The sequence below is a fragment of the Mercenaria mercenaria genome, chromosome 14, assembly GCF_021730395.1.
Source record: "Mercenaria mercenaria strain notata chromosome 14, MADL_Memer_1, whole genome shotgun sequence".
In the NCBI taxonomy this organism is placed as follows: Eukaryota; Metazoa; Mollusca; class Bivalvia; order Venerida; family Veneridae; genus Mercenaria; species Mercenaria mercenaria.
Genome location: NC_069374.1, coordinates 24833569 through 24845303, shown reverse-complemented (window position 1 = coordinate 24845303; position 11735 = coordinate 24833569). Strand labels below are relative to the sequence as shown.

Sequence of the window (11735 nt, the reverse complement as noted above, 5' to 3'; positions counted from 1 at the left end):
GATATACATGTACAATTACAGTAACATAAAATGAGCCGTGCCATGGGAAAACCAACATAGTGGGTTTGCGACCAGCATGGATCCAGTCCAGCCTGCGCATCCGCGCAGTCTGGTCAGGATCCATGCTGTTCGCTAACGGTTTCTCTAATTGCAGTAGGCTTTAAAAGCGAACAGCATGGATCCTGACCAGACTGCGCGGATGCGCAGGCTGGTCTGGATCCATGCTGGTCGCAAACCCACTATGTTGGTTTTCTTATGGCACGGCTCAAATAATAAATTTAAAAACAGATAGGTCATATATATTCAGTAATCTTCCTTCTCCCGTGTACAGGACCGGACTCCAATAACTGGATTGTACTTTGTCCACGGTTGGGTTTGGGCAAGACAGTCACAACTCTAAAGGCTGTGCAGTTAAAATTTGACTATATACAGTTAAAACTATGATACATACATGAGTTGTCTACATTGCGTACAGAGGCGAGGCTGCTACCGAGGCACGGAGACCAGCCTCGAAGGCCTCGATGTCTGTGATGTCCGTGCCCGTGGTTGTAGTAATTATCTATAAATATTAATATTCAGTTACTCCAGCTCGGACTGGCAAACGTTTCTTTCAAACTTTAAAACATTTATTTTCTACATCAAGTAAACAACATATAAGCATCCCATTTTCATAATAATGGCGGCATATCTATTAATAAATTGCAAGTAAATAGAAAACAATAAACATAGCTAAATATATGAAACAGTCTGATACATGTATATAATACTACATAACACATCAAACTGTGATAATGTAGACTTTTGTAATATATATTTTACCAATTTTCCAATAAATATCGAAGTGTGACATGTTCTTAGTAATTACGTCTACAAATGTTCAAAGTTCACTTAGTACGGTTACATTACTTTGTGCTAGAGTACAATTCTTACAGAACAAAAATTGGATTAACTTAGAAATAGTGTTTCAAATACCCTTTGCTTTAATAAACAAATTTTTGACATATAAACAGATAGTAAAATTAATTAGATACACCATTTTTACAAACAGTGAATTTTCTTTCAGAAGCCGTCTTCCCGTTTCCACCGGTGATCAATGGTTACATAGTATGATAGTTATAGTTTAATAATATTTTATTGCAAAACTCACAAAAGACATGATAGATACAACAGCAAAAGTACATCAAGACATATAATACCACAGTTCACCAAAATACATTCCGTAACATTGCAATAGTGTGATAATACAAAAGGACTGGAGCACAAGTTTTACCAACATTTGAAACTGGTCCGTCCCTCATGTTAATGTTAGATTAAACTAAATGACGGATTTTTGTTTGGACATGGTATGGCACTATGGTTCTATGGCGCGAAACATGTATTTTTAGAATCATTTTAAGTGGAATGCACATTTTGTGTGCATGGGATTAAGGGTAATGTGGGCGGGGTGTGACTGGAGATACTCACCAAGAAATATAATAAAGCAAAAAAAACAACAAAAACCAAAAAAAAAAAAAAACAAAAAAAAAAAAAAAAACGGGAAGTGTAATGTCGGCTGATAGGTGGGAATGGGGTGAAGTACTTAATGTGGACGGCTGAAAGATGGGAAACTATGATATCAAGTGACTGTATATCGAAACACTGGAGAAGTTGAGGTAACAGAAATACTTATTTGAACGTAGATGGGTGAGGATGTGAAAGGGTAAGGTGCAGTCAGACAGGCGGACACATATATATGACCTTCCTTTCTATATTCCCCGTACGACTTTACAGCCAGGAATAATAACAAGAGGACCATGATGGTCCTGAATCGCTCACCTCTTCCCACATGACCCAGTTTTGAGTATGACGTCGTTTTTTCTATTATTTGACATAGTGACCTAGTTTTTGAGCTCATGTGACCCAGTTTTGAACTTGATCTAGATATTATCAAGATAAAAATTATGACCAATTTTCATGAAGATCCATTGAAAAATATGGTCTCTACAGAGGTGACAAGGTTTTTTTATTATTTGACCTATTGACCTAGTTTTCGAAGGTACCTGACCCTGTTTTGAACTTTACCTAGATATCATCAAGGTGAACATTCTCACTAATTTTCATGAAGATCTCATGAAAAGTATGGCCTCTAGAGAGGTCAAAAGGTTTTTCTATTTTTATACCTACTAGCCTAGTTTCTGACCGCACGTGACCCAGTTTCGAAACTGACCTAGATATCATCAAGGTGAACATTCAGATCAATTTTCATGAAGATCCTTGAAAAATATGGCCTCTAGAGAGGTCAAAAGATTTTAATAATTTTAGACCTACTGACCTAGTTTTTGACCGCAGTTGGCCCAGTTTCAAACTTGACCTAGATATCATCAAGATGAACATTCAGACCAACTTTCATAAACATCCCATGAAAGTATGGCCTCTAGAGAGGTCACAAGGTTTTTTATTATGTGACCTACTGACCTAGTTTTTTAAGGCACGTGACCCAGTTTCAAACTTGACCTAGATATCATCAAGGTGAACATTCTGACCAATTTTTATGGAGATCCATTCACAAGTATGGCCTCTAGAGAGGTCACAAGGTTTTTCTATTTTTAGACCTACTGACCTAGTTTTTGACCGCACATGACCCTGTTTAGAACTAGACCTAGATATCATCAAGATGAACATTCAGACCAATTTTCATACAGATCCAATGAAAAATATGGCCTTTAGAGAGGTCACAAGGTTATTCTATTATTTGACCTACTGACCTAGTTTTTGATGGCACCTGACCCACTTTCGAACTTGACCTAGATATCATCAAGATGAACATTCAGACCAACTTTCATACAGATCCCATGAAAAATATGGCCTCTAGAGAGGTCACAAGGTTTTTCTATTATTTGACCTACTGACCTAGTTTTTGATGGCACGTGACCCACTTTCGAACTTGACCTAGATGTCATCAAGGTGAACATTCTGACCAATTTTCATGAAGATCTCATGAAATATATGGCCTCTAGAGAGGTCACAAGATTTTTCTATTTTTAGACCTACTGACCTAGTTTTTGATCGCACGTGACCCAGTTTCAAACTTGACCTAGATATCATCAAGATGAACATTCAGACCAACTTTCATACAGATCCTATGAAAAATATGGCCTTTAGAGAGGTCACAAGGTTTTTCTATTATTTGACCTACTGACCTAGTTTTTGACGGCTCGTGACCCAGTTTCGAACTTGACCTAGATATCATCAAGGTGAACGTTTTGAGCAATTTTCATGAAGATCTTGCGAAATATATGGCCTCTAGAGAGGTCACAACGTTTTTCTATTTTTAGACCTACTGACCTAGTTTTTGATGGCATGTGATTCAGTTTCGAACTTGACCTAGATATCATCAAGGTGAACATTCTGACCAATTTTCATGAAGATCTTGTGAAATATATGGCCTCTAGAGAGGTCACAAGGTTTTTCTATTTTTAGACCTACTGACCTAGTTTTTGATGACACGTGACCCAGTTTCGAACTTGACCTAGATATCATCAAGATGAACATTCTGACCAATTTTCATAAAGATCCCATGAAAAATGTGACCTCTAGAGTGGTCACAAGCAAAAGTTTACGGACGCACGGACGCACGCACGCACGGACGGACGGACGACGGACACCGCGCAATCACAAAAGCTCACCTTGTCACTTTGTGACAGGTGAGCTAAAAATGCATTCAAGGCAGACGAACATTTTACGTATTTTATCAAAAAGATGAAATAGTTATGGTGCCTGTGTTATTCCTTTGGCATTACCATCATCGCAAAGAATTGTGTAAAGTTTCGTTTGTTCAGTTGCGAAGTATAAGTACTGAAATACTAATCTGCTGACAATTGTCAACATATTATTATTATTATTATTATTATGATACCTAACGTATATAGCACTTTTTTCATACAAAATATATACGTCCAAAAGTGCTTTACAAAAACATAAAGAACACATACATACACATACATACATAAAATATATTGGTAAAAGATTAAAATGAATAGTAATTAAAACAAGTTCATCCATAAATTATGTTCAACGTTAAATTACATTACGAGACCAAACCCTTTCTCACTTTCATGGTTTTTGGTTTAACGCCATTTTAACAGTATTTCAGATATTACATGTTGAATGTGATTTGGTTTAACGCCATTTTCAACAGTATTCCAGATTTTGTTATTTATTTATAACATATGTGAAAGAGATGCGTTTTCAAAGATTTTTTAAATGCGGACAGTGAGCTTGAATCTCTGATGCTTGCTGGGAGGGCACTGAAACTTCTGTCACCATACTTTACTGTTCGACTCCTCGGTACAACCAAAGACACCGGGCCATTTGCCGACCTTAAGTCTCTACGAGGCTTGTACACGTCCAACATATCGACAATGTACTTAGGATGGCATGGCTTTGTATGTAAGTGTCAAGATTTTGAACTCAATGCGGTGCTGAACCGGAATCCAATGCAACTCCTTTAAGACCGGCGTGATGTGTTCGAATCTTGGAGTCCTGGTTATGATGCGGGCCGCTGTGTTTTGTACACATTGAAGTTTTTGCAGTGTGTCTTTGGAAATTCCATACAGCAGCGAATTACAGTAGTCTACTTTCGATGTAACCAGAGAGTTCACAAGAGACTTGGTAGCATCAGCTGTAATGTACTGCCTGATGTGGCCAATTTGCCGAAGTTGTACGTAACTAGCTCTACAGAGAGTGTTAACATCCTGTGTCATGACTATGTTTGAATCCATTCTAGCGCCGAGATTCTTCACACAAATTGATGGTTTAATCTGAGAGTGTCCTACTTTCACGCAGATATCTTCGGGTATTTTTGTGTGATTTGTGTGAAACAAAATGACCTCAGTTTTGTCAGTATTGAGCTTCAGCATGTTCTGATGCATTCAAGAGACTATGTCGTTGAGACAGATTTCAATCCGAGATAGGGCTTCGTGTTGATGGGAAATAATTTTTGGCTTAAACGATAAGTATAGTTGTCAATCATCGGCATAAAATTGATGATTCAGTCCATGGCTTCTGCAGATTGAACCAACGGGTTTTGTGTACATGATGTAGTTTTTCGGTCCTAGGACAGATCCTTGTGGTACACTGTATTTCATATGGACTGGAGTAGATAGTTCGCCATTTACTGAGACTGTTTGGTAGCGGTCATTCAGATAAGAAGTCATCCACTGTAGTGGTTTGCTAATGATCCCGAAGTCCTTTTCCAAGCGTTTAAGCAACGTTTCATGGTCGATAGTATCAAACGCAGCTGATAAGTCAAGCATTACCAAGATTGTGATTTCGTTTTGATCCAGGGATTGAAGAATGTCATTTGGAACTTTGAGAAGTGCAGTTTCTGTCGAGTGATGCAAAAATCTGTATGCCGACTGATGCAGTTCATGTAGGTTCTTCGAAGTCAGGTTTCACTCAATGCGTTGATCTACTACTTTTCTTTTGAGACAAAAGGTAGGTTTGAAACAGGCCTGTAGTTCTTTAGTAATAGAATCAAGGCCTATTGTTGAAGAAAAGAAAAATGGCTAAGTATAAAAAGAGGCATCGAAATGAAAACAATAGTAAATGTTATGGAATATTATAAAGTTGATGTGTGAAGTTTTATTAAGCTGTATACAGATACTGAGGTAATAACTCGCTGACAGACATAGACTGTGTTTTGTTGAAGCAATGGCTAAGTACATGAGGGGCATAATGTCAAAATGCTAGCATGAGTTATGGATTTTTTGTCAATTAATTGGTGTTATCGTTGTATGGGCTTGTTCAGAATTGTTAAAACAACGTGTCTAGACAAGCCTCCGACGCCGCCGGTACAGTAAAAACTCATGTGTTATCCGTTACGACAACCTAAAATGACGTATTGTTTTATAGGCGGGGGCTAAAACACGTATTGATCAAGAGCATTGATGAAACACTATAAATGTTTAGATTTGATTGTTGTTCTCTCAAATAACTATAATAAAACCATATCGACAACAACAATAATAAAAATATGATAATGATAAGTATGATGATGATAATAATTAAACTAGTAATGAATGTGTAGATTTATCCACTCGTTGCTCATGTGTATTAAGAGTTCCGCTAAAACCGGTGCTAGGGGGTGTGAGAGGTGTTGCACTTTCCCAACCTCTAATGAACAACCTCAGTCAAACCGAATTTGCTATCATTTTGCTTTGTTGCATTCTATGCTTCCGAGGGATTTTCCTACAGATTTTTTTTTATAACGTAAACAAAACCAAAGCTACAAATTAATCTTGGGATGCATTCTCTTTAACCTTCAGGATTAAATACTTATTTGGTATAGTAATACTGGAAGTTGAGAGGTTTTGATATTCCTGCACGTTAGTAAAAATTTTATATCCAAGTTCTGTAAAGACATCTTTACATAATGGCTCCATTTTCTGCACAATGTCCCACTTTAAGGACTTTCTCCACCAGAATGCTGTGTTATTCTGACGTTCACTTCGTTTCGCTGCGTTGTTAAATACAGATAATTTCTTCACGTGTCTGTACTTATGTTCCTCTAAATTCATACCAAAATATTTGAATAATTCTTTCGATTTACCGGATGGGTTTTCGCTTAAATCTTCATAGTAAACGAACATAAATCGATCAGGGTAAAGTTTAGATAATTTTTGACCTGCTTGAAAGTCATACAGCATTTTATTGCATAAAGTTTTGGCGTTCTCAATGATTCGTTCTTCTTTATGTGGTGGATACCATTTTCTCTCAATTCTTGAATTGATGATTGCCCTTGGATCTCTAAACAGATGAATGACCTTCAGGTTTTTACGTGCACGAAGTATATCTTCCAGCAGATCAACTGACAGTCGCAGTACTTTGGCGACACGATGTGTTGCGTTCTTACAGTTTTGTGGAATATAACTCTGAAGACATGATTCAAATTCCCCCTTGCTTTTCATGCAAGTACGCATCTGACTCCAGCTGGGACCTATGCAAGAAACAGATTGAAAAAAAATTAAGTAATTAAATATAAAGTACATTTCTATATTTCGGTCTATACAGAGTATATAGAAAACAAGCAGTAGTAAAAACACCTCATATGTTCCGAAGCCAGAGAAAAGATGTAAGAGAATCGAAACAAAATGCAATAAAATACACGATATATACAACAAGCTCATGTAAATGTTTATGATAAGCACACTTGAAAAACCCTAAAAACCTGCAGTCAGCTCCATTGAAGATGATAGCCCAACAAGAGAAACACCACTCTTGCCCGACAAAAAAGTGAGAAGACAATTACGAAGCAGTATACTAGTAGATCCAGCGGGCTTAAGGAGAACTAGGGCCTGTTTCACAAATGTTCAGATTTTCATAGGTTTTCTCCTAAATATAATTTTTTCAAACTTTTATTTCATTGTTTGTCCTATAGGACTGTTAGTAATTCAATTTTATACAGTGTACTCCCAAGTTCACACTTTGTCTAGCTAAGCAAATTTTCTGGAACGATGCCCTGTCTTTCACGAAAAACGTAGCGTCCATCTCTAAAGAGACTGAACACCGAACATGGATTTAAAAACAGCCGGTCCACTCCCTCGTTTAAGCAAACCTATGTATTACCATATATAACTAAAAATGCTGTTACTAAATATTATACGATGCCCATAAATAACATCTGCATCAACGACAGTTTGTGATGTTCATTGTCGCAAACGTGTCTTTAGAGTACTTATGTTGTTTTTTTTTGTTTTTTTTTCAGCCTGACCTTAAGTACAAAAGTATTACTTTAATAAGATACATTGTATTACTTAATAGATTTTGACTTTAAGTACCATCAGACCTCGGTCTTGATATGATACAAGAACAATTTATGGACCCAATATTTTAGTATACTTTTTTACATTCTTCTTCTTGTCAAGCTTTCAGGATATGCTACTCTCTGTTGGCAAAACATGTGTAGTGAACGTTAAATATTGCAAAATTTTAATTTCGTTTGTCAGATTTTCCTATATAAATGATCTTTCAATTACAAAATGAAAGATTTCTTTAGTATTTGAAACACTCCTACTACAATTCATGAAGGCGTACTTTATATTAATTTCTAAGGCCATAAGAAAACTTATGTTATAAAAACGGTGAAATAACAATGACATCTTTCTCCTAAAGATTGTTTGTGAAAGACCCAATGCAGTTTGAACTCACTTTGTAGCTCCCCAAATTGATGTAAATGTCCACTGATATAATATTTAACACTTACCGCCTAATCCAACTGTTATGTGCCGATCAAAAACTGTCCGTTTCAAGCCATCAAATTGACAACTGTAGATTTTTCTTAATATCTTCATTGCCATGACTAATGACACAGGGTGGTCTCTGAAAACAAAGAGAATGTTTACTGACACTGGACCAAAACATGTGACTGGGCATCATTCAATACTCGATTAAGGGTGTGTTTTGATTCTTTTCAAAATTTTAACAAGCCAATTCTTTATGAAAAGATACGAATACTTAGTTACTTAAGATTAACCCAAAGTTTTTAAACAAAAAATAGATAAAAACGATTTTGCAAAATATACATTGGTCTGCATTAGCTTTTAGGAGTCCCAATATAACTCTTAAAACGTTAAAATATGAAAGTTTTCATTTCAGCAAAAGGGTTTGTCCCACAGGAAGACAATAAGTACAGATGAAAAACAAATATTTAATTATTTTATAGAAATTTAATTCAGGAATAATTCATTATGTAACCACGGGTTGATGCACAGATGCCGTTTTTTGCTAGTTATGAGCGATATCGCAGACAACGCTAGATGTTACAGCATTCGTAGACACGGACCCTACCAAGTACCAAGTGGCTATTTGAAAAAAAAAATAGATATCAACAGTAGATGGACTACAACATAACCATCTGTTCAAGACAAAACTGGCTGTAACATTTCAAAACATTTTTGTGGTTTTGATAAAGTGAAGATATATTGTATTACTTGTATTTGTTGTTAGGAAATGATTTGTCTTGAACTGCCTTCCCTGGTTCTACTTTCCTGAAGAAAAAAGACATATACACATCTTTTTAGTTTTATATTTATATGGACAATGATAATTAAACATGTGTTAGACATTTTATAGCTGTCTTTTCGAGTGTTTGTTTGGGATTGGTGTCTTTTCCAATAGTTTTCTCATGGTAAAAACAACTGTGTCTACTTGTAAACGAGGAATCTACTAGTGCCATTTTTTCAAGTCTTTGGTATAACGCGGCCATGGATCGAACCCAGATATCCTGCACACGAAGCGGAAGTTCTAAAAACATACCGAGGCGGTCTTGTCAAAATTAAGAGAAACAATACAACTTGAATGTCCATGATGATACTATAAAGGCTTCATAGAACTTGATAAATTAGGACAATTGTCACTAATAGAAATGGTTGTTTAGATTCGATCTCAGACGAAGCAGTTTCCGGAGATTCATATGAGCCGCACCATGAGAAAACCAACATAGTGCATTTGTGACCAGCATGGACCCAGACCAGCCTGTGCATCCACGCAGTCTAGTCAGGATCCATGTTGTTCGCTTTCAAAGCCTATTGCAATTTAAGAAATTGTTAGCGAACAGCATGGATTCTGACACGCAGTCTGGTCTGGATCCAAACTGTTCGAAAATGCATTATGTTGGTTTTCTCATGGCGCGGCTCATATGGTCTTCACACAAGTGTAAAACTAAATTACCATATATATAAAGAATATGCAGTCGAATGCATGTAGAACATGCACTGTATCTAGTACTATCAGTATCCTAACAGAACTTTTATTTTGGATGATAAACATAATCACACCTGTATTGAAATATGCATTGTTCACTGAAGCATATTTTTGGGGATGTTTTAACAGTTAAGTAAACGTGTGTTAATAGAGAGATTTTAGTCCTCACGCGCTGTTAAACACATTTTTATATGATATGCGCGTTTCGTGCCAAAGCGTAAATGTATTACGACCCAAAGATGAATAATTCAAACGGAAAAGACGCCAACGTCATAAAGAAACACTGATACTCCTGCGCCTTTGGTCATAGGGAAACAACTAAATTTCCATAGGCCCACATTGTAATGTTTCCGGTCACGGGCCTTTCCTAACATTAAAACATTTGATGCCACCTACTCAGGTTGAAAGAACTATCCAAGAACTATCGAAACACTGCAGGGAATATATATGTTGGGCATCACTTTTGGGCACTTTTTTCTCTTTGAACTCGGTTACCCGTTGTCCGGCAGTGATTTTTTTTCATTTTTCATAAAAATGCCCTACTGTTAGAACATGCATATTTCTCACACAAAGTGCATCATCTCATATTATTTTAGCCAGTAATCATGGATTACAGTTTTATTTTATGAAATAAGGTAGTTTTCAAACACATCCAACATATTTTGCACCAATGGGAGATCACTTTACATGGTAGATATACACTGCAGAATACCATATACTTTTTTCAACCAATCAGAGGCCTCGTTAGTTACTTCCCTGTGACTTTGATGAAATTTCATAATGATGATGAACGCTATATTCATATGTTATTTATTTCTACGCGATTTATGCTAGAACAGTGTAAGCGCATGTTCATTTTGTATTATAATATCTTCAGAATTCCTCAGGATACGTTGGTACTTTTGCCCTTCCGAGTTCGTGCACCAACTGATCCCTAGGAATTCTGCAGATGTGCTTTGTTATCCCTACATGATTATCACATAAGAATACAATAATGATGACTAAGATATACTTTAAACTTTGTTAGATTAAAATACATGCAGTCTAACTTACCTGCAGTCTAGATAATCAGAGCGACAAACTGTGTCGTTACCATGCCAGTAAGCCCACTGCGAGACTTTCCAGAAAGGTTCATATAAATAGAACGTGTCAGCTCTCCAGCCTAGAATAATACCCGTCAGTGTACTACCGCTTCGCATGTAGCTGCTGATTAAAACGTCGTAGTACTTGACTGAAATATGTAAATACAACCCAGTAAGCAGGACCATACCGCCATATTCAGATAGTGGTTCAAATGTCTACGAGTGGTCGAAATATCTGCAGATAAGTTAAACAAGTTAAAGCATAGCAAAAGTTCCTTCTAGGGCACATCTAAATGAATATAAAATGATCATCTTGTAAAAGTTTGGTTGCAATGTCTGTTTTTTACTGCCTAAAAATGTCAGGTAAGTATTTACGCTAGTTATTTAACAAAATTGTTAAATCTAACAACAAGTTAAATCTGTTACCAATTTCAGTAGAGTAAATACGGCAATAAGACATTGACCCGGTCAATCCTTAATGATTCGATTTGTGAATCTGTTGCGCATAATTAGAGGGTCGCAATGGGGTTTGTTTTCACATATTAACCATACATTTGAAGGTAACGATAATATTTGGTTGTTTACATTTATGTTTGCTGATATATGTCTATCTGGTCGGCTGAAATGTACATAATATGTTATGTTCTTCAAGCATAGAGGAAATTAAAGAATCAATCAATCATCCTCGGGTTTAGTATCATGTAATCCATGGAACGCGTTCAGTCAGAGAGTCGCCTCAATTGAGAAAGAATAGTTTAACGTCAGAGGTTACTTCTAAGGTCATGGAGTTTAATTGGCCAGCTTGTAATTACAACAGCTTTCGATATCAGTAGCTCAGTCAAGTGTGACTTACCGAATTAATATATTCCTTCTCAAGAGAAGGAACAACAAGGATCCGATGTCTACCCTATA

At 36.5% G+C, this 11735-nt stretch overlaps 1 protein-coding gene across 1 annotated transcript; it reads right to left on the bottom strand.

The window, feature by feature from the left end:
- Positions 1-224: 224 nt before the first annotated feature.
- Positions 225-11080, bottom strand: LOC123526586 (carbohydrate sulfotransferase 1-like). Its single transcript, XM_053523087.1, has 4 exons — positions 10795-11080; positions 8970-9026; positions 8243-8358; positions 225-6976 (listed from the first exon to the last, which is right to left on the bottom strand). The coding sequence occupies exons 1-4, from the start codon at positions 11007-11009 to the stop codon at positions 6273-6275; spliced, it is 1092 nt and encodes a 363-aa protein (XP_053379062.1). The 5' UTR covers positions 11010-11080; the 3' UTR covers positions 225-6272.
- Positions 11081-11735: the final 655 nt, after the last annotated feature.